At 37.4% G+C, this 24138-nt stretch overlaps 1 protein-coding gene across 1 annotated transcript in view; it reads left to right on the top strand.

Annotated features, from left to right (window-relative positions):
• BMP5 (bone morphogenetic protein 5) overlaps positions 1-24138 on the top strand; it is a 56960-nt gene that overhangs the window by 28637 nt on the left and 4185 nt on the right. Inside the window, exons 3-6 of the mRNA XM_064412226.1 lie at positions 2013-2161; positions 12418-12615; positions 20344-20420; positions 22303-22413. Coding sequence (XP_064268296.1) covers positions 2013-2161; positions 12418-12615; positions 20344-20420; positions 22303-22413 — 535 coding nt within the window. The remainder of the gene's footprint in view (positions 1-2012; positions 2162-12417; positions 12616-20343; positions 20421-22302; positions 22414-24138) is intronic.

The raw sequence follows: 24138 nt of genomic DNA, 5'->3' as shown, positions 1-24138 counted from the left end.
AGTCACATTGAGGAAAAATTTGTCCCTCATAGGAATTTCTGGTCTGGATCATTAGTAGTGCCTTATTCTGATTTAGCATGACAAACATTGTGATTTTGAGAACATTTAGTATGAGTCTTGGATTTGGAATTGAAAGACTCTATACGAGAAAACAATTATGTATTCTAGGAGGAGAAAAGACAAGTGTGGAATTATATCACAGCGGTATTGTAGTATCTTATATTCCAAACACTTTTATAGTTTTCTATTAAATGTACTGAGTGATGCAAAAGTATTTCTAAATCAACATCTCAAAGACTCTTACAGTCGGATATTTTCAGGTTTAAATTTCTGATAAAACTGCTTATTAGGGTAAAAAATTTGGCATTTAAGACTCCAGAGAGTATTATTTATGAGCTTGTGGTACGTTGTTAATTTGTTCAGTGCTAGAATAGCAAGTCAGGCTCTTTTGAATTGTAAGATTTTCTTAATGTTAACTCCAGAGGGGGAATGTAGGTTTTCTCCTTGTGTGGTCATTAGCACAGCTCTACTAGAATGGAAGTGATAAGAAACCAGCAAAAGATTATCCTTTAACAGAAGAAAAAAATAAGGCAACTTAAAAAAAAAGCCCTTTCAATTCCCTGTTTCTTTTAAAATTGCCTTCTTTTATAATTTCTGAGCTCTTTAACCTGATTTTGCAGGTGTATCTCACATGCAAGTACATATATGCTTGTCATAGTTCACTTGGTCTTATTTTCTTCATTATTTAGCAGCCACAGTTTCAAAAGGTGCACTTGATGCTTTTTTCAGTATCAGACATTCTAGGTGCATTTACTGTGTTTACATAAGACAGGAACTTTCTAAGGTGTCATTGTGATTAAGCACTGTAAGAATACAGTGACAAGACACCAGCAATTTTAAATCCACTTTTTCACACAAAGCCTGTTCTTTCTGTCTCTTTCCTCTTTAAGCATGTATTCGTGTTGTCTGTAAGGCGACAGTACAATTCCTAGATCTATGTCTGACAAGTTAGCTGACTTGTACAGTAAGAAACTAGAATAAAACATTCTTTCTTGTATCTTACTGTTTTGACTACTATTTATGGCATTAAAAAAATAGGTTTCTATAACTATAGATTTAGGTTTAGAAGGTTAAATGGTGAAAACAGTTTTTAATAATGCATGCTGCTTTGTAGAAGCGTGTAAAATGAAACCGATGAGAGTTAAATATCTTGGGTTTAGTCTGGTCATTGTAGTAAATTATTTGCAATAGAGATGATGGTCTGGAATCAATTGTGTCACAAGATATGTGGAAACAGAACAAATAAATGACCCATGCTAAAAATTTAGTAACACAATTATACTAACTCCCATGAGCAGCCCTTCTGAATTACTGGAAGATTTCATGGGAACAAATTTGAAAATATACCAGGGAACTGAGGGTTAAAATGTAATAATTATATTCTTGAACAGATATGTAATTTCTGCTTTGATAGAGAGACTTATTTTCTAAACATCTGCAGTAATAGGAAATGGTCTGAACTGCCATCTATTCATGTTTTGTCACAGGATACAGATGCCGTCATATGTTATTAACAACAAATCTTTTTAGCAATGCTATGCCTCTGAGATTTAGTTGAAATTGGGAAGTGATTTTGACATTTTTTGTCTTTTATGCTGAAAAGTTTATAAAAGGGAATCTTACTGAGGCATTCTAATATTGAGAGATGAATTTTTTTATACACTGCCTCAATTATTGTTTTTGTGTAGTTATATCAGGAAGTTGTATTTGTTAGATTTTCCAGAACTATCATTTTTACATGCTGAAACTCATTTCAGGTAGGCCTGTTAGGGGAAATACCTGTATGATACTTACTTACTACCTGTCAGCTACACCACGTGCTGTATTGTGTTATAATGAGAATATGTCAAAGGATTAATAATTTGGACTGCAAGAAGTTATTGTCAGCAAGAAAATTAGGGACAAAGCTAATTATATTTGAATGCCTTAACTCTTTGTTTTCTTTAACTTAGGGATGCAGACTTGTTCCTGTTAGACACAAGAAAGGCTCAAGCTTCTGATGTGGGCTGGTTTGTCTTTGACATTACTGTGACCAGCAATCACTGGGTGATTAATCCACAGAACAACCTGGGCTTGCAGCTCTGCGCTGAAACTGGGGACGGTAAGATCCAAACTGCAGATCATAATGCTTGTGTGCTCTTGTCCAGCCTTGCTAGGACTTTTTTCTGGATGGATGTTTTTTAGCTTGACTGGGTGACAATTCACTGTGAGTTTATAAGCAAATAACACAAATCTTATCCTGCTGTTGATGTGGTCTGCAAGTTTTCTATTAGTTTCAATTCTGTAGAATATTGCAACTATAAAACTAACTGAATCAAGTGAAATTGGGTTCAGGATAAGAGCTCCTACATACAAAATTAAGATCCATTTTAATGTTCTACCACTGATGATTACATTCAGAAAAGTCAGACAGATTTGCAGAATTTCTTGGGCTGAAGAAAAAGTTATGAAATAAACCTCAGAGCCATTTAGAAAGTATAGCATCTGTTGATACTGATGTTGAAGAAAGGTTAGCAATAGGATAATGTGAGAATTGGTTAAAAAATATTATTTTTTTACCTTGAAATGGGTTAAAAATTTGAAATCTTGAAAATTTTGGTTAGAAAATTAGAAAAACCACTATCAAAACTGAAGTTTTGAGCTGTGGGGGTTTGAGTCCAAATCTACTGGGCTACTGCATTATTCATAGTTATGCTCTTCATTAAATTTGAAAATGCATCTCAGTGCAAAACAATATTTTTAGAAGAAATGTTCTTTACTTAGACTTCTTTAGAAACTAATAAAAAGAGACTTATATACTGTTTTTTCTGTGATGGTTCACTTAATCCATACCACTTTACAAGCAAACTCAGATTTAACTCTTTTTGTCAAAAAGCTTTTTATGTCAGAGGTCAAGGGATCTATGATGCCCGTTAATCTAAACCTTAGCTGACATAATGTTAATGAGTAGCAGAAGAAACCCTGGTGTAAGGATTAATATTTTTTTCTTCTTTGTTCTGGCTACATTTTCTTGTTGGTTTTGATCTAAATTCTCCCTCAGGCTCAGCTGGGCTGTGAACAAAGCATCTCATACTTTTTCAGCAAGTGCCCTGGCTGCTGGAGAGTTATGCAAAAACTGTTCTTTAGGCACGATGCTTAAGAAGGGAGCTGGCAGGCTTGCACCAAGCTCGTGGCCATTTCATCTGGTGTTACCTTTTGGTCAGAGTACACAATGGGGGCATCAGTGCAAAGCAGACCACGCTGCTGCCTTCACCCAGCCTTCAAAGGCACCACTCTGAGCCTGGGCTGTATGGGGAGCAGATCTCCTAGGCAGCCTGCTTTAGTGGGGCCATTTTAAAGCTCTTACAATTCTGGGGAGGTGACACCTCCGTCAGGAATCCAAATTAGGTGGGCTGGCTTCTGGCCAGCTTTCCTGCTCCAGAATAAACTCCATCCTTGACTTTTTTTTTTTTTCCAGGCGATTTGAACACAGAAATTGTTGAAAATTAAATATCCATGAAAGGCATTCATTAAGAAACCCTGCAACCAGCAATTTGTTGGTTCTAGCCTCAAAATTACATCCGTTTGGTAAACTACAGGAAAGTTTGTAGGGTAAAAGAAAACCTTTAGGTTAATACACTGAAGAAATTGTAAAAGAATAGCTCATGTAAATATTTCCCATGTCCTACTCCCAAGATCAGAAAGGTGATAGATAATTTTCTATTTTAAATTCCAAAGCCACAAACAGCTTTCCTTTTGCACCTTACTTATTTGACTTATGAAGGAATTTGCCTTTTTCCTCACTTTCTCTTCCCTTTTCAACTTTATTTGTACAAGGAGTCCACTTCTAGGAACCAAAGCTTTCAAAACTATAGGATAGACCTATGCTACACCACTTCAGCTTAGCACAAGGAAAATCATCCTTTCATGCTCTTACAATTTTGCTCTTAAGGCTTTGATTATTTTTATTGGGTTGCTGTTACTTCTGGAAGCTATTAGAAACACCAGCAGTTGAATGACACGTTTGTGTACAGATGGAACATGAATTTTAATACGACACAGTATGTAGCGGACTCGGTTCGTAACCCAGAGAACCCCACCCACCTTTCCTCCAACCAGGTCTCTGTGAGAGCTCGGGGACTGGCTCAAATCAACTGGAAAACCTTCCCTTGGCTCGAGTGAACTTCAGGCCATGCAGGTCTGAAGCAGATTTCTTCGTGCCTCCAGCTGTCAGCCGAGTTTACAGGAGGCATAGTACTTCTGTCCCCGTAACTGGAGAGATATTTATGATAAGACCTGATCCATTAACCTTTCTCTTGCAACAGATCATTAAACTAAATGAGATTCTGTTAAGTAAGAGGATCCCTGATTGAGTTATTCTGGTGCTACACTGGGGTCTTGGATAGTTGAGTCTGTAAATACATACTGATTTTTAGATTTATTCATACAGCCAATATGGGGCATCAATAGTTGCTGAGACTCCAGGGTACTACTATATTGTTATCACTACTGTTGAAAGTAATCTTTCTTACAGTTATCTATCAGAGACATTTTTGGCAATTACTTGTGTTGATATATTTCTTTGCATCCCTGGAGATGGTGCATAAATAATAATAATAATATCTACACAAGGAATAAAAAAATTTGTATCTAATATAACAGTGTGAAAAAAAATATTTGGAAAAATGTCTGGTTGTTGTAATTCATATTCTTCTCCTTTGAAAATCCTGAAAAAAGTACGAAAAACCACATGACACTGGAATGTGTTTTATTTTTTCTTTAGGACAGTATTTGGTATCATACGTCTCATTTTAGCATGAAATGTAGACTTTTTCTCTTAATGGGACATTTTATTTTGAACAGTAAGAATAAAGGTTTGCATGACACATATGGAAGCTGTCAACATGTAATGCACTCTTTCCCTGGGGCTGTGGTAAATTAAGGATCAGGTTTTTTTGATTCTCTTTTTTTAATGTATCCTCAACATTCTGCAGTATCCCCTTTTGGCTGATTCCCTAATTTTGACACCAAAACTCTCTGTTGTGATTCAGATGAGAGGTGATCTTTTTCACGCTGATGGATGCACGGGTGTTGGATGAATTGCAGCATAAAATCAATACAGATGCACAAACAATTTGAAAAGCTCCATGCAACCTCTTCCTGTATATATACCACATGTCTCCTAAGACTTAAAACTTGTTCTAGTGAATCAGCACCTTTTATTAACATTTAACATTTTTATAAGTGGATGCTAGCAGTGATCTGAACATCACTATTGCTGAAGTGGTATAAACAGCTACAAGAGTAATCCCTTTTCTATTTTTGTCACTGCTGAGGAGAACCTAGAGTTGTTTACAGAGAATAGGAGAGGGAGATAACGTGCAATGTGATTGGTGGTGATCCACAGAATAAAATGTATTCCAAATACACAGCTCTCAACACAATATCCTGAGTAGCCACACAGTCATATAGTTCTGTGCCTTTTATTAGATTATTGCAGCTCTCACTTATTTTTCATCTACCAGCACACCAGAGCGGAAGAAACTGGTGTCTACTTTGAAAAAACAAAGATTAAGATTTCTGTTACCACATAGTCCCACAGAAGGTTTCTTTGGGCTTTCTTGCTTTTTGAGGTGGGCAGGCAGCAGGAACCCTCATCTCCTTGACTCTGACTCTTCAAGTTTTGGTTTTTTCCCCCAGAGCAAAAGCAAACTTGAAAAAAAAATAGGTTACTCAATCCAAGTGAAGCCTGTGGAAGGCTAATTTCCCCTTCAGCATGAATTTGGGTATCCTCTGAGGTGTGCCCCTGGAATGGGTTTTGGTTCTTAACCCTACATGCTACATGAAGGATTGGTGAAGTTCTTCTCCAGAGATATTGGAGAAGAAACTAAAAAATGCAGTCTCTTTTTTACCTTCTCTTCCTTTTAGCCTGGTTCTTCTGAGGTCCCTTTCTCCAGCTAAGCCTTCAGAAAGGCAGCTCTCAGCGTGGCATGGAGTAGCTGGTTTGCTTTCAAGCCATGACAACCTGTGGCAGCACTCTGGCCTCTTCATGTACTTGGCTGTATATTTGATGTAGTTTTGGCCTCACCATTACTACACTAAATGTTGTGAATTTATCCTACAGCTGCCCCTAGACCACCTTGGCACCTTGCTTACATGACCATGGCAGCTATCAAGTACTCTGGAGGATGCTGCTGGGTTGTTACCTTTAAACCTCTTGATGGATCTGGTATTTACAAGGCAAAGTATGAGGAGCAATATCACCTTCATTACTGTCCCTATAGTGGGGGAACTTAGGAAATATGTATTTATATTAATATATATATGGACTTTGGCAGGCAATAGCTCTGACTAAATTCTGGGCCATCTGGAAGCCATATAGCCATGTTAGCACAGCACTGAACCCGAGCTAATACATCCTGCCCCTCAGCAGGTTTTATTAGCTTGGGCTCAAGCACTGCCTAAGTACAGCTACATTCATTTCTGGTTCAGAGCTGACTTTGGTCAAAATTGCACTGGTTTTAAATTGAACATGCTCGGCAGTACTGTGGTGTGAAACAAGCTGGAGGGGTGAGTCTCCCAGTCTCCAAAACAGGGTGATCCCATGACAGCTGTCCCCATGAGAAAGGTCCCAGTGCTGCAGCGCTGCCTCGAGGTTCTGTTAACTGTGGTGGAGCTGGCACAGGATGTAAATGCAGCAGGAGCACACTCCCACCCTGAGCAGAGTGGATGATCCAGTTCCAGCAGCCTTTAGTTTGCTCAGATAGGTGGGACTGCAGTTTCCAGCTGGGTCACAACCACGGTCCGCGTTGTAGCAAGCGGGCACACCCTTTGTTAGGAAGGGCACACTCACTTTGAGCAGAAGGGCAAGGAGGGGAGTGAAACAGGCTCCCACCACTTCTCCTACCACCACTGGTGCACACTGGTCCTGTCTGTACAGCTGTGCAAATCACCCCACACCCTGCTCCCCAGACAGATGAAGGATACAGCTGCTTCTCAACACCATTAGTTTAGAGATAATGGCATTTGTGTTTCATTCCATTCAGAAGGCTTTTATCCATTTTATTCTTTGGTGGATGACCAATTAATCTAATCTCTCCTTGTTTTATTGTCTTCCTGAACACATTTTTTAATGGTGCAGAAAAGCCCCAGGACTCCCACAAGCCACTCACAGTTTAAGTGCATTAACTTGGAAGGATAAATCAAGCACTTACAGAGCATTTTTGTGTATAATTACAACTGATTTTTTTTTTTTTTTTGTGTAAGCATATGTGGTACTGCCACATTATACAACATATCAGAGTTCCTTATGTGTTCCCAAGTGCTTTCTTCAAGAGCTTTATGAACACCAAAACTAACACAAAAAGATACCCAAAATTCCTTTAAATTAACAGAGTAAAAACAACTGAATGTAAGATTTGACAAACAAAAGATGAATTTAGTCTTGACTAAAGCTGTGAAGCCTAGGAAAGGCAGAGCAGAGCATCCAAGACCACCCTTTGTCAGAATTCCTCAAAGCCTCCAGGGAGAAGAAGAGTTAATAAAACACATAAAGCATGTGTCAAAAGCATATTTTATGTTGCTATAGATAAATGTGTCCACCAAAGGAAAAGTTTGAGCAACAGTTTATATAGATAATACAATAGAGAGTAAAAAATACTTTAGAGTTGGAGTGTTGAGGATGTGTTATATGTATACCATCACACTGGTGTTATAAGCTTTTCTCATGTCTTTTTTAAAAAAATTAGCTTAGGTAGCCAAACTCCAGCTCAATTCTTTTGTTTCAAGTCCCATTGCTCTCGAGAGTGCTGTTCCAGCATGAAAAACCATGAAAGTTTCTCTCTAATTTTGAAAACTACTGTGTCAGCTTTCATAGTCAGAGCCTATGGGCAGTTTTTTGCTCAAATATTAAATGTTATTGGACCCTGGATGCTCAGGATCTTTCTCCAAAAGGCTTTTTCTCATTTCAGATGTCACTCCCCAAAAGAAGGAAATCCTAGGTGTGGCATTGGAACTTTAAATTTTTTTCAGCAAACTGCGTTGAAATGAATTCTCAGAATCACTAAATTTTTCATTTCTAAGTATAAATATGTAAAATTATTACCAAAATAACTACTGTGACCTAGCAGTAGTGGTTAATCTATAAAATGTGTTTTGTGACTTCTTGAACACTTTCAAAAGTAAATAAGTTCTTGTTTTTCATAACAAAATGAGTGGTTTGGTGCGGGCCGATGACTCAGGACAAAATAATGGATTTTGGAATTGCTCATTGTGCTGTGTTGCCAGTGTAAATCTGGCTAGGATGCATAATGACTGAAAGCTCTTGCAAAATAAGTGTCTGATCAATATTTTACTTAAAATATATACTGTCTGAGGAGATAAAGCCAAGGCACAGATCTTACTGTCATTGGCATCCACACTGGCAGTCTCGGAAAAAGTCAGCTTTCCGAATGTTATGAAACACAAGGATGTGTCTCCAGGTCAAGACTGCAAGACAGATTATTATTGAAAGCCTGAAGGGCTCTTGCATTTCCATTTGGAGCAGCTGGAGGGGAAATGAACTTTTAAGATGGAACTTGATCAGTTCATGTAAAGAATTGTATGATATGACTGCATGTGACAGAACTGAAGCAGACAGAGTGACAGAGCAAATAGCTCTGAGTTATCAACCCGAGTGCAATTCCTATTTTGTGGGTGAAAAAACAAAAAAACCAAAATCATTGGGATTGTTGACAGGACCTTTTTTAAGCTGAACTTCACAGTTATTTTTGCAGCAGCGATTCCTTTATTATTAGGAGAGAGAATGTGAAAAGGCAAATAATATTCATTCAGTTCAGTCAGTCAAACCCAAACTTCCATGCAAGCTTTTATGCAAACTGCTAAGGGCACTTTACTATCAAATAGTATAAAAGCCAAAAAGAAGTTTAAATGCCAAGTCAAACAAATACATCTTGCCAAAGACTCAGAATCCTATGAATAAGGACTAAGCAGTTCAGCAAATTTGAAACATAATGCTTTAAATAAGTCTTAGTCTCCAAATATACCTGCCAGTATGTAGAGGAGATAATTAATCGTCAGAGCAGTATTGAGAAGTGCATGCCAGAATGTGAAGAATACAAGGGCTCTGGACTATCACTGCACAGAGTAAATCCATCTCTTGTTTTTTTAGGGTTTTTCCTAGGTGCAGGGGCAATTGCAGTGGTTAAGTTCAGGGGAGCAGGCACTCGCAGACTGCTGGTTACTTGCACTTCTTTTCTTCTGAAATCTGAAAAAAATCTTTGAAATCCTCAGACATAAAGATTTGATGGAAGGGCAGAATGCAGCCCATTTTTCGGAATGCTTGACAATGTTGTTCAGAGATGCTCAAGAGAAGCAGAAAGACAAACCTTGCTGTTTTGGTTTTACGAGTTTCATCTGGCTGAAGCTCCGAGTGTAGTTAAGCAGGTCAGCCTGAGTCATTCAGCCAACTTTAGAAAGTATTGCTTTAATGCCACAGTATGGAACAACTGCATGCCCCAGAGACCTGGATTTCCAGTTGCCATTGAAGCCAAGAGTTTTCGAAATGTTTACAAGAAACGATAGATTAAAACCACTTACAAAAATGAATGCTACAAGAGGAAATTCAGGATAGAGCAAATATTTTTTTTTAATGTATATTGAAATTGACACCACAAACAAAAATAAGGACTACCTAACAAGACCATGGCACACACAATGGAGCTACTGCTGTGGCAGAAAGCTTCATGTTTTCAGAGGCTTTGAAATACCTCCTGTTCAAGAAGGCGCAATGCTTTTTAGACTGAAGGCAAATATCCCCCATATACACCTTTTTTTTTCCTTTTTTCCTTACTTTTTTTTTAATAAAGGATAATAGAAGTTCTGTAAATGCAAAATTTCTTTTGAAAAGAAGTAACCTAAAATGGAGACAACATATGTAGTTTGAATTTCCAAACCAAACAGTTCAGAGATCCTCCTCAGAAGAAATATAGTGTCCCAAGGGCAGTGTATATTTTGATTCCTTCATCTTCTGAAAGTTGCAGTTAAGCTAAGGTATATGATAAACTGAGAGAGAAAAATTTAACAATGTACCCACAGAAGTCAATAAAAGTTTTCCTCTGCACAAGATCCAGTGCATATGCCATTCATGAATTGAACAAATGAGTTCTAAAATCTTATGCTGCTTAGAAGATCAAGCACATAAAGGAATATAGTCACATAAGCTGTTTCTCTGTGTAAAAAGGCTGTGGGTTACAGGATTAATTTTTTATAGTAGATCTCTATACCCTGGATAACCAAGTAAGCCTTAACTTGTGGAATCTTAATAGCCATCTCATTGCTGAAGTCTAAAGGAAACCCAGAGGAAACTTAATAATATTAAAAGTTATTTTAAAGGGAGTTCACATTGGTTTGAAGGATATTTTGCTTCGCACACAATATCCACCATTGTAAATTCAGGGAACCTAAATTTAAATTCAGAAAAGCTTCACACACCTTTACAGTTCTCAATATATAAATTTAATAGTATTCTCAAAATGTCCACCAGTAAAGCATTAATATTTTACAGATAAAATTAAAATTCTGAAAGTCATTGGAATGAAAAGTAAAGAAAAATAGTAAAAATATTCCCTCTAGAAATGAAGGGAAATGTGGAACTTTGTGGTGAGAAGCTAGCTTGTCCATGTTGTTATGAATAGAGAATAGCATGTACAGTTTCTCATATCTGACTTGCAACAGAAGATTGGAACATATAGAAATGAATGTTACTGAATTATTTAATAGTAACTCAAACACATGAAAAGAAGAATTAAAGAAACACAAGACTAAAAAAGCATTTAAAATGAAATCAGAAGCTTCAACAAATATATTTTTCCATTGCAGTCAAAAAAGTAATTATCAAAATTGTTCAGAATATGTTGCCAATTACTCTGCTCCATAACTGCTAACTTTCTCAGTTCTTCTCTTGCCTTTGCTGGGCTCTCTGTCACTGGAAACATCTTAAACCAATTTAAAGTGCTACACCTGAATAAACATGTTGTAAAAGTGTTTATGTATTGAAGTGGGTCAGTTCAAGGTATGGTATTTGGCTGGAACTTCTAATTTCTCTTTTTACTGCAAAAGGGCTGCCAGAAGGAGGAAGTCTGAGCTGAATTAATACATTTGTTACAGTGGAAGTAGAATGGAAACTACTTTAACCACAAATCAAACTGCCTCTTTCATTTACGCCAGTGATAGAGTTTTTTTAAGAAATATAGACTCTGGCGTGCAGCCACTGTGAGTTTGTGTTTGAAAAGGAAACCTATATACTTATTTCTATAATGTTTACTCCTCTGCTTGTTTTCAAGTTCTTTTTCAGGGTGGTTGAGTTAACAGCATTATACATTTGCGAGGCAGATGCTCCTTTGTTGCCCACGTAACAAACTTTCCAGCGGGTTTAGAAGAATGGCGAGGCGCCCCGGTGCCGCCCGGTGCGCGGTGCCAGTGCGCGTACCCTCCCGTTTAAAGGAGCTCTGTGTCCCCACCCTGCACAGCTGCACAGCTTCACATGACACTGTCTCATTTTCTGACGGTTGAAGGGCTCTGCATAATACACGTACGCACAAAAGTGTTTATGCTGCCAAAATAAATTCTGTTAAGAGTGAGGGTTTATTTGCTAAAATGTCACTGATGCAGTTTCAGTGACTTGTTTTGCTTTCCTTTCTTTCAGTGAGGTTTAGACCACATAATATAGCGAGGTTACCGCACAGTCCTGACTGAACAAATGTTTTAAAGAAATATGCACATCCCCTGGGAACACAACCAGAGTCAATAATACACGTATTTCAAACTCTCTTCTCTTGAACAACTAAATGGCTTCCTACCTTTACTGGTGAATGAACATCAGTTTGAGTAACACTGAGTAACATATTTATTTTTAAAGCAGAATTATATTTATTATCTTACATTTCTATTTGCTACTGATTTGCTTGGGGGATATAAAATTCTATATCCCACTGAAATGATGCAAAATTAAAAGACCTCATTACATTATCCTTTCTACAGAAAATAAACTTTAATGGGGTTCATTTAATTTTCAGTTCTATAGATGTATGCATGAGAATGAATTAAAACACCTCTGTAATGAATAAGATGTATCGCACACAGATACTGCAATTTTATGAAATAAAAATTGTATCTGTAAAGCTGTTGAAATTTTGAAAATTATTTAGCTTTTTTGTCTTTTTAAGTTCTGTTCAACAAAATGTGGATTGATTCCTAACCATATAAATTCAGGATTGCAGCAAATTCCTGGCTATGATTCAGTCAGCAGTTGAACTCCTGCTATGGCTTTGGGAGGGGCAGAAGTTCACCTTTTAACTTGCAATTTCCATTGCTTTTTAGGTCGAAGTATCAATGTTAAATCTGCTGGCCTGGTTGGAAGACACGGGCCTCAGTCAAAGCAACCATTCATGGTTGCATTCTTCAAGGCAAGTGAAGTGCTTTTCCGTTCTGTCCGAGCAGCCAACAATAAAAGGAAAAATCAGAACCGCAACAAATCCAGCAGTCAACAGGAGTCCTCTAGGATGCCAAGTGCTGGGGGTAAGATGGAGCTATGATTTGCAGTTTTTTATAGGAGATGTGGGCACCTGCTGAAATGCAATGCAATCACAACAGCTCAAAAAGGTGCTGCTCACTGGCTGAACTGTCAGAAACAGTGTTCCCACTCCTCTTTCATTACGTTGGCCCTGGGTGTGATCTACCTTCTGTAAGTCAGATCAATTACATGTATCATGGAACCCAGGAGGGTGAAATGACCAAGCAAGTTTGAGAAAGTCTGTGTCTGGGCTTGAAACTAAGCCTACACAGTATGCAACAGGATAATATCTTTGCTATGCGTAAGTAAAAAACAGAGGTAAAGAAAAGGATTGCACCCCTACTACTTGTCAAGGAAGCTTCAGCAAAACTGCCTCTCAGCTGAAGAAGGCAAGATGTAACACAAAAATCTCAATACTGGAAATGAGGAAGCTTTACCAACCTTAAAAATCCTAAACTGTTTAGGAGTTCAGACTGCCTGGCAAGTAATATAAAATATAAAATATATCCCTCTGTGGAGTGAATTTGGTCCCTTACCTGAAAGGTACTGACAATAATGCATAAGAAAATATTCTTAATTGCTTTAGAGCCTAGAATAAATTTTGCTCCAGTTATTCCTGAAACAATCCTTTCAGCTGAAGGCACAAAGTCACTTTCTAAATATTCTCACTTCTGAATAAGCATTTCTACTTTTTGGGAAAAGGGTGTGAAAGAGTTTCTTTCTAGAAACATGGCAGATTTAATAACAGCATATCAAAACCTTAATATAAGTGTTGTTTTTAAATCCCATGGAAGACTAAAAGTAAGCAAATTAATATTTTGTGGAAGGAATTTAGCCTTGGGGTGGGGCTCGCCTATTTGAGGAGAAGTGTTATAAGCAATTTACATTACTTATATCTGTCTCAGAACCTTGACAGAGGCAGGCAATGAAAAAGCCTTTCCCAGATCTTTTGAAGAAGGAAAATTTTACTATAACAACCCAAAAATTACTGCTGAGTTGCTAAAGAAATTATTTAAATAATTTTTCATATTCTCTGGAAAGTCTGCTAATTTTGGAATCACATTATTTTGGGTGAAGGGATAATCACCTAAGTATATGGTACACACAAGATACCTAACTATAAATATCACACTTTCAGATTTAATCCTATGTATCTAGTGCATGAAAAAGTGAGAATTTAACAGATTTCTTAAGCCTCATTGATTATAGCAGGAAAGCAAAACTCATGCTCCTTGCTGCTTTAACCTGGGAAAAACACAAACTTATCACATTGCATTGACATAAGAATTACCTGAGGGAGAGCTATCTATAAGTCTCAAAATGCTTTTCAACTTTGTCTGTGCATCCAGTTGTGCTCCAGACCTGTTGTAAAACAAGAAAAATCAGAACATCTCTACTGAAATGTCCATTATGAAACAAATTTTCTCCTAATCTTTTTAACATTCTACATAAGCATAGAGTACATCACTACATGTGTTGATCCATGGCAGATCTCTTTCAGAAGGGATTGCAGTTCAAGAAAATTATACTGTTAAAAGAAGATCAGGTTAAGAAGCAATTGCAGATGCAACTGCATCAAAATCAGAGGCATTGGTCATTGCTTGGAGAGGGAGGCAGTAAGACATAGGCAGGCTGGAAAACATGGCAAAGCTGAAGGGTAGATGTGTGACCACAGCTTCACACAGCAACATTTGTGGCAAAACTGCTTGAAGGTGTAGCTCCTGCACTGTGGCAAACTACAGTCCATGGTCTTGCCTTGCAGTTTGCCTCAACAATCACCATATCACAAATAAACAAACTTGTTTGGGTGTCATTAATGATTGCTCACTGGACTTTTCCTGCCATGGGTAATCCAAAATTCTTTTAATAACTATTGCAACAATACTCATGAAATACTGTGGATGAGCATACTGAAGGCAACAAAGGCAATGTATGGATTCTGTCCAAATGTCACCAATGCGCGAAAAAGACGTGGAGAAGAGAACACGTTCTTATTTCTCTGATCTCTGAATCTTTTCAGAATATAGTTCCTCTATATGGAGAGCCTGCTATCAGAGAAAAGCTGTGCTCTTTTTCTTCTCTTTTCCAGCCCCAAGATCTGGGGGATATACTGAATCTGTCTGGATTTGTGGAGAAGGTTAATTGTCCAAGTTCTCTACAACTTCAGTAATGAGCAGAACTTCAAAAGTAAAATTCACATCTTCATATTCAAACACAACAGTTTTTGGGAAAAAACAAAATAATTTTGCCCATCATCTTTCTCGTGGAAGATAGTCAATAGACTATATTCAATCCTCATTCACTCCTTGATGCAAGACCCTTGACACAGTGACCGGCAAAGATAATTGTGTGATGTAGGTCTTTTTTTCTAAGCTTCTTCCATGATCTTGTATCAACTTAGCAATTATAACAGACACTGATAGTGAAAAATGCTCACTTATAGAGCCACAGGAAATGTAGCCAGACCCAAATAGGCACGTTGTCATTCATATATGACAGACTTCTAATATTTCTCTCTCTATACATTAGTCTCAACTTTATCACAATCATGTCTTCACTTCCTCTTTGCTTCTTTCTTCTTCATTTTCTCTTCCTTTTTTCCCCCTTTTCTTTTTTCTTTCTCTTTTGCTTTCTCCTGTTTTCCCTTGCCCTTGCCTTTTTTCATCTTTCTTTTGCCTCTTGCATTTTGTATTTTGCCTTCTTTTTCCCTTTTTAAGTTCTTGGATTTCAGCAATTAGCTTTACCATGTTCTCAGCATGTCAAAAAAGAAAGCTCCACCAGACAACCCAGCTTTTCCCTTCCAAAGGAAGAGAAGACCTTTTTTCAATTATTCTTGAAGTTTCACGAAATCATATAATGGTTTAGGTTGGAAGAGACCTGGTCTAGTGGAAAATGAGGGGAGTCCCTGCCCCTGGTAGGGGAGTTGGAAGTAGATGATATTTAAGGTTACTTTCAACTAACATTCTGTGATTCTCTCATATGTACAGTCTCAATATAAGAGAATAAAATCTTTTGTATAGATTATTGTAACACCTGGGAAATTGTTGACAGACTTGGGGTCAGCATCTCTGTGTTGCTAAGAACTTCAAGAGGAGATGACGTCAATGCAGTGTAAAGACAGACAGAATTAAGCTTAGCTTTCAGGCTCTACCTGCGTGCTATGCACAGAGGACTAAACTCTTTTTTATTTACCAAGTTTTATTTTTGTCGAACCATAGATAGAAGAAAAAAAATTAAAATTCCCAAAAAAACCAAAACCAGGCAGGTTGTTGACAAATGACGTCACATAACTCTCCCCTAAAAAAAAAGCTGGCAAAATTTTAATTTTTTAGCACTGTCTAAAAAGAGTTATTGTGCAACTGGGCACTAAAGAATAGCCACATTTAAATACTGAATGGAAACTAAAAAACAAAGCTACATAATTTTTGTTCATATGGAGATAAAACCAGAAAACAATACTTAAGGCTACATTTTGTGTATGCTATTGATTGGTGTTGCATGAACTGATTCAAAATATAGTATTTTGTAATAGTATGTATGAGCATGTTTTTATGTCTTTATTTCCCCTGGAAAAAAAAAATCTCATGAAATTTCTTATACATATATTTTAGTGATCTTCTTCCACAGCTCTTTATGCTATGAAGGGGTTTAGATTCCACTGAGGTACAATGTTTTCTCAATCACAATAACCTATGGTTTTGATTCTTGACAGAATAAGCATACGGGCTTTGAAGCTACAGTGTGTGAAATTGAATCCTTAGCACCAGATCTTATTATAAATGTCACATTTGATACTAACATAAAATATTATATTACACACAACATTTGTCCTACATGAAAGGTAGAATTCAGGGGAGGATTCAGACTTTCCTGAGTCTCACTTTCTTTGTAGGTGAATGGATTAGATGGCTTACACTCTTGTACATGCTGGCCATTTTATCAGGTGTTCTGGTGTGACCACACATCATTTGAACCATATTCAAATGGCTCAGAGTATCACAAAAATGATGACATCTGTGCAATGACTTACATATGTATTATTCAGATTTTTGCCTTTAACTGTGGGATGTTCTGCTACATCCTGGCCCTAAAACTTCTGAACATGTTCATGAATATGAAAATGTCACTGCAGAGAAAGCTGGCAAAACCACAATCTTCAGCTTTCCTTTGTTTGTCTGTGTGCTATTAAAAACCATATTGTGGCTTTCCTCACTTTCTTATGTGCATATTTTCCACATTTTTCACTCACAGTTTTTTTGCAAAGTGACTTGTATTCTATATGTATGAGTTTTAAATTCTCTCTAATAGCTGGGACAGAAAAGCTCAATATTCACCTCCTATGAGCACCAATGTTAGTGAAAATGAATATATAGATCTGTGTGAAGAGTGATCAATGAACACAGCTCCGTTTTTTTAAAGTTCCTTTACCTTCAACTACCTTCACTGTACTTCTAGAGTGTGTGCAAAACCCATTGGATTATTACATACAACTCAGCACAAGGTATGATTCAGGGATTTTGGTTAGATTAAAGGCATATGGATTTTTGGAAAATTGTGATGTCTTAGGGCATCCTGCCTTGCTTCCAGTTGCTACTCCAAAAATATATAGATATCCCATGGGATGTGGGTGTATATTTTGACTCTGCATGCCCTGGGACAACTGAAAGTGTCTGAGATGGCAGCACATAACCAGCTGTATGTAGAGATCCTTTAATGACTGCCATTGAAGGGCTAGGAAAATAGCATAGGAAAGAACACAGTGTTTGTCTTTAAAAACCATGAGGATTTGAAGTGTCATAGCTTACAAAGCCTGGCTTAACATCCCTGATGCTTATTTAGTATTGCAAATGGACATATTTGTGACTTGTGGACAGCTTTTGACACAGTTTTGGGAGTCATATTGGGCCCATGTGTATTCAATAGAAAGTAGGTACACAGCCTGTTTAAAAAATTAAAAAAAAAAAAAAAAGCCTATTCAAAGAGCATGTTACCAGTAAGGGAAAAATTGTCTGTATATTTTGAATGATCTTTTGTTGAGTTTCTTCTGGATCTGGTTCAGTCCAACCTTTTATTGGGAATTTGGATGATGGAGCACTCATCTCAGATCTCATATCCTCTGTGAACTTCCAGAGAACACATTCTGTTCTATTGTCCAAGCTACTAAAAAGGATGCTAATACCAGCACTGATCCTTTAGGGACCTCCCTAGTAACCAGCTGCCAGGTGACTTTGTACCACTGATCCAAACTGTTTGGGCCCACCAGCCTAGACAAGCTTCCATCCATTATATTCTTACCTATCAAAGTACTCTAACCTATCAAAGTTATTGATTGGTGTGACCAATTTGACTCAAGGAATATTATGGGAGACCGTATCAAAAACCTGAAAGCAAAGGGATAAACACCCAGAGCTCTTCAAAAGCCCACAAAAGTAGTCAGATCATCACAGAAAACAGTCACGTTGGTTAGGCCCAGTTTGAACCAGTGAATTCATGCTTGCTCTTCCAAAACACCTTCTTTGCTCTTTGTATGCCTGGACAGTTTCCATGAGAATTTGTTCCAAAGACTTCCCAGAAACTGAGGTTAAGCTGATTTGCCTTGCTGAAGATGGGTGTGACATTTTCCATTTTGAATCATCGGAAATGTCTTTTGGTGTATGAATGCTCAAAAAGGGCAGGAGGTGACTTTGCAGTGTTGGTCAGCTCATTCCCCACCCTAAAATTCATCCCTTCTGCTCACATGGACTCATGTACCTTCAAGCTGCTTAACTGACTTCTAAGTCTATCTCTTTTACTTTGGGTAGAGCTTCAGCCACTAGGGTCAGGGACTTGGGAGTCCTGAGTTTAAATCTTGCCGGTAAAAAACAGGATAAAGAAGTCACTGGCTACATTAACCTGTTCTGAGTCCTTGTCACTAGGTCCTTTGCTCTACTGAACAACAAAGCTATATTTTACTATGTTTTCCCAGGCAACATGTTTATATTATTTCTGTGTGGTTCATCCCAATTACACATTACTTTTGTTTCCTATTTGAATTTGAATTCAGTCAAAATTTCCTAGACAACCACAGTGGATTTGTGCTGTACTTGCTTGACTTGCAACAGGTTGCAATGCTGTTGTTGATGTCACCCCTCAGAACCTTAACTCTACCATGGCTTTTGCAGCCCCATCATGCTGCAGTTCTCATCAGCCTCCTCATCCCCAGTCTGTTCTTTAATCATTTGATCATTGTATAACTACAACAGAATCCTAAGGCTGACAAGGCAGGAATATATTAAAAAAAAAAGTTTGGAAGATGATTACTTGGCAGTGTGGTTTTACTGCAAGACTCCTATTCTGGGTAATACTACTAGAAAACAAGCCTGAAATAACTAGTTTATTTTATACTGTGTTTGGTTGTGGCCATCACATCTTTGGAAACACACAGATAAGCTGGAATGAACTCAGAGAGGCTACCCATGGTAGCAGAGGTCAGGATAGCTGACAAGAAAAACTCCTCTAGGAGTATTTTTGCAGAAAAACTCCTCTAAACTATTTGGAAGAGTTTTCTGCAAGGATTGTGAAGAAGTACACAGATTAGTCCAGAGACTGTGAAAATTCCTTTCATTTTATGTGAAAAAGGAATTTCTCTCTGAATCTTAATTATCTTGAAATTTTCAGAGACCTTCCCATTTCAATCTCAAGTCTTATAATGTTAAAAAAAAATTCTAAAAATTCTTTTTCTGAAACGGAAAGATTTGTTTTATTTTTCCATATCTTCATTTTCAGGGTTTTGTGAAGTTTTCTTTGTTTGCTTTTTCTTGTTTTTGTTGTGAATTTTTTTTGTGAAGTTTTTTTTTTTTCTCCAGAATGGTTATTTTGGTTCAAAAAAGTCACCTTAAGCATTCTTGAATTAGAAACAGAGGAGACAGTCAGTACTCCCTGCTCTGTCACATGCCTCACTTATGGCATCTCATGAATAGCTGTATAAACCAGCTTTGGGGGCTAATGTGATGAAGGTATGACCCTGATCCCTTCCTTTCCTGCTACTTAGCAGTGGTAGATAACAACTACTAGAATTTCTCCAGGAGTAAGGTTGCCATGGAAAAGCATGTATGGAAGGTTCTGAGTGTCCTTCTATCCTGACACATCTCTGACAGAGAGCTTTCAGTCCTTTAAAATGCACCTGTTAGTCCACTTGTTTACATTACTATTAGCAGCTAAAGATCATCAATTGGTGAATATTTCCAGAATATATGGTAAAAATTAAGAAGTATTATATGTGCCACTATGCGTTTAACGAAGAGACTGTTGGAAATTTCCTTGTTTCAGGACATTTTTTATTGCTGTTAATTCAACTTTTGAGCTGGGCTATTTTCTTTACCTGACAATTAAAACCATGACAACCTACAGATGATTTCCCTGATATTTTAGATCAGGCTGTCTCTTGTCCTCTTTGATTACCTGCATGGATATTATCAGAGATGTTACTCAGTTGGCCAGCAAATAGACATCTCGTATATATATCTGTTTCCCCTAATACTGTATGCATTATTTTGCCAGTGTACAGAAATTGTATCAGTCTGACTGTGCTATTTCCAGGTTTACATTGCTGTTACAACTAACCCTAGGAATATCAATGACAGTATGGTTTTCCTTGCCTTTCTACAGCTTGGTAACTATCTCAAAAATAGCTAAATCTTGTCAGTTCTAGCAATGCTGCCAAATAATTTATTAATGTTATTTACTTCCTGTAGATTATAACACAAGTGAGCAAAAGCAAGCATGTAAGAAACATGAACTTTATGTGAGTTTCCGAGACTTAGGATGGCAGGTAAGATTATTATTGCTCTTTCCTTATACTTCAAACTGGGATATTCTATATTAAAGTCCTCCATTATTTACACTCTGTTTTCTTTATGGAAATTAGTATTAAAATGATGAGAGACAGATTCTTTAAATGCATTTTGTAACAAATCCTTATCAGTATTGCTATCACTACAACTTTACCATTTTTAGCTCTTCTCTCAAAGATATTGCATACATTAGCAACTTTACAATAAGGATTCATTCACATAAAGGTAAATTTAAACTACTGCTCGAGAGCTGAGTGAATCTGCACTAAATGAAACCAAAATCCCGGCAACAGGTAATGAAAGGTTTTAAATTTTCACTAGCTCAGATTTAAATACCCCTTGTTCAGTGCTGTCTGCTGCAGGTCATAGAGATTTCACTGGGGTAGGGTCCTTAGGGAAATAAATATTGGATTTATTTCCCTAAGGAAAATAGACTCAATGATCTTTATGATACCATAGCTAATTTTATTTAATTTCTGAGGAAAACTCATCCTGCCATACAGTAATAAAAAAATAATATACTTACAGTAAAAGGTCATGAAGTCAGAGGCAGGGCATTATGGGAAAAGAAAATAGAGATCAATCTAGGGTTTTTTTCCAGAAAGCAAGGAACTCTCTATAAAGAAAGAACAAGAAGGCCTTCAGCAACCTCTAACTATTGCATATATAGGTAAGAACTCAGGGATGGTTGCGTGTGCATTTCACATTTCTCTGAATTATTTTAAAACCACTCTGCAGAAGCAGAACAAGTCTATGAGGAGCAAAAGTATGCTATCTCTTTAGTGACAACTCAACCTTTATGTGTCTAGCTGAGACTCTCATGGCCTCATTATCCTTTCTGATATTTTGTAGTATATTTATTCCCACAGCAGCCTGAAGAAGCAGGCAGAGGCTGTTTTCCCAAGTCTGCAAAGCATAATTAGCCTGTCCAGGGCCACAGAGCAGGCTTGTGGTATTGAACTCAGGCCACTGAACAAGAGACCCATTGTCTCTTAATTACAGGTTTTTTTTTTTTCAGATATCAACATGGTTTTTTTGTTTTGTTTTGTTTTGTTTTGATTTTAACATTAAATTTTGGTATGCTCCAAGATGTGCTAGGCTCTCAGATCAGTGGCCATAGTGGCCGCAGTAGTCAAAGAAAAAAGTAAATCTATTTTTAACACAAAGGCTACTGTAAGAATTAAAAGTTTCAGCTGGAAAGCCAGAGCTAAACTCTACAATATTTGATCAGTGAAACACAGGGTGAAATAAGATACAAAAAAAAGATACAAATCCCAAGTAGCTACTTGATCCTCTCTGCCCTTCCTGCAGCACCTCCATTACCTGGCAGAGGAGGAATTCAGCAAACTAAACACACAGCTTTCATTTACATTTTAAAATATTTTCCCTCTTGTGGTCTTTTGCCCATGCTGTGTTGCTTGAAATACTGAAAATGTATGATTCATTGACATGCCAACAGGTAATCCCTTGCAACTCTCAGTCTCAAGCAGTAATACAGTTAACAGTATTAACCATGCTGAAGGAAGAGAATGCATTTTAATTACTTTGGTTGCACCAAGAAGGGCTCAAGACTTTTAGTCTGAAAGGAAAAGTATTCTGCAAATATATTTTAATTTTCATTCTCACTTATAGCCTCATTAGCTGGTATCCAGTACAGATACAGTACAGACTTTTAGGTTTCATTTATTTTCATCTCAATTTTGCATGAATAAAGCAAGTACCTTTTTTTTTAAAAAAAAAACAACACTAATTTCACATGTGAAGTTCATTTTGTCATTGAGCAAGTCTTAGGTTGATATAGTTATAAATTCCCTGAGTGAGAAAATATAATGAGTGGATTTATTTTTGTTGTTGTTTTAGGATTGGATTATTGCACCGGAGGGCTACGCTGCGTTTTACTGTGATGGAGAGTGTTCTTTTCCCCTCAATGCCCACATGAACGCAACAAACCATGCCATTGTTCAGACTCTGGTATGCCTCTGACTCTGTTATAGTTGCCTATGCTGCAGTTGTTTGTGTCTTTGCTCAGAGTCTGACTCTTCTGTTTACCACTACTGAATTTTGATTATTTCTCAGTTAATCATAACTCATGTCAAAACCTGATGTAGTGATTTTTTGGAGAGAGGATGAACTGCTCGGAGTGGCCTGTGTGGTAGGTTTCACTTCAATTTCAAATGCAATAGCACATGAGAAGACTGTGTTATATTACTGGAGAATTGTGTAGACAGGAACCAAAGGGGCCCCCTGGTTTGACTTCCAAGAGTTTTTGCAGCTTATTGAAGCTCAGTGTTAACATCTACATGTTATACCTTCCAGAAATGATGACACTTGGCCACTCTGTGGACCTCTGTTGTCAACTGTTGGCACAGATTCTTACACTGTAATTTAATGTGAAGCTTTGCAAACAGATGCATTTGCATGTACGAAATTGTGTTCAGTCATGCCTGGCTTACAAATGCAATTTAAAAATAAGTGTGTTTGGATCTGTTGCTCTGCCTGGTACATGTAAAAGGGGATTTGCAGCCAGATTTCTGCCTCTGCTAATTCTTATGTTAGTCCTGTGCCTCAGCTGAAGCAGCCAAAAAGATGATCTTAGTTGAAGCAGCTGGCTAGGCCTCCTCTACCCCAGCAGTGTTCAGCTACAGAAATCATGACCTTTAGACTATGACTAAATGCAATGCTGGGAGGCCAAAGTCTGGTCAGTCTGGTCAAAAACTGATTTTTCACCTGTGCCAGCTGAAGAAGTGGCTCTGAATAGCACTGATATTAGCAGAATGGTTAAGAAGGAGAGGAAGGAGAGATAATACACAAGGAGGGAGTCACAGCATGAAATGAGAACAGGAAACGATTGCCATCCCCATTTCGTTTCTGGAATGTTCAAGACACTCACCTGAGATTAGAGAAACATGGATTTAAGGTTCCATTTAAACTAATTTAAACTAATAATGGTAAGGTATTCTGACTATCAGATTATGCTGATGATTCTGTCCAAGGATAATGATCTTTTTTTTTATTTTCACATCAAAATCTGGGCCTGAAACACCTTTCCCCCTTGAGAAATGAGAGGAGTACCTGGCATACTGGCCCAAACAACCCCGTCAAATTTAAACCCCACACCAAAAAAAAAACCAAACCCAAAACAAACAAAAAAAAAAAACCAAAAAACCCAAAACCAAGCAAGCAAACAAACAAAAATAAATTTTTATTTCTTTCTGATAGAAAGCAAGTTCTATTTGGAAAATTGTCAAATATCACTACATGAGAGGGACATTTTCAAGAACTCAGTATATGCTGAGAACTTTCCCCTTCCATTCAATTTTTCGTTTATTGACCTTCTCCAAGTCCAGTCACCAATGCAACATTATTCCTCTATACTAGAATTCCAGTCAGCAAGTTTACAAAAAGAAAGGAAATGTCAGAGGCTGCAAATAAATAGAAGTGTGTTAAGGAGTTCAGGTGAAAGGGAACAGAAAATGCCAGTTGGCAAGGAATACAGCAGTGTTCTTAGAAGACAATGAAGAACAGCATATCTGCAGTCCTGAGCAGAAAAGAAGTAGGTCAGCAAAGCAATAGTTTAGTATTACACAAGCATTGTCCAGAAAAGTTGCCATTATCACTGAGATCCCCAGGTTAGAGTTCCCTCCTGCAATTATGGACTGTTAAATAAGAGTTGGCTCAGTGCTACCTTCTCTTGTG

The sequence above is a fragment of the Passer domesticus genome, chromosome 3, assembly GCF_036417665.1.
Source record: "Passer domesticus isolate bPasDom1 chromosome 3, bPasDom1.hap1, whole genome shotgun sequence".
Lineage (NCBI taxonomy): Eukaryota > Metazoa > Chordata > Aves > Passeriformes > Passeridae > Passer > Passer domesticus.
This window is presented reverse-complemented; position numbering and strand designations above follow the sequence as displayed.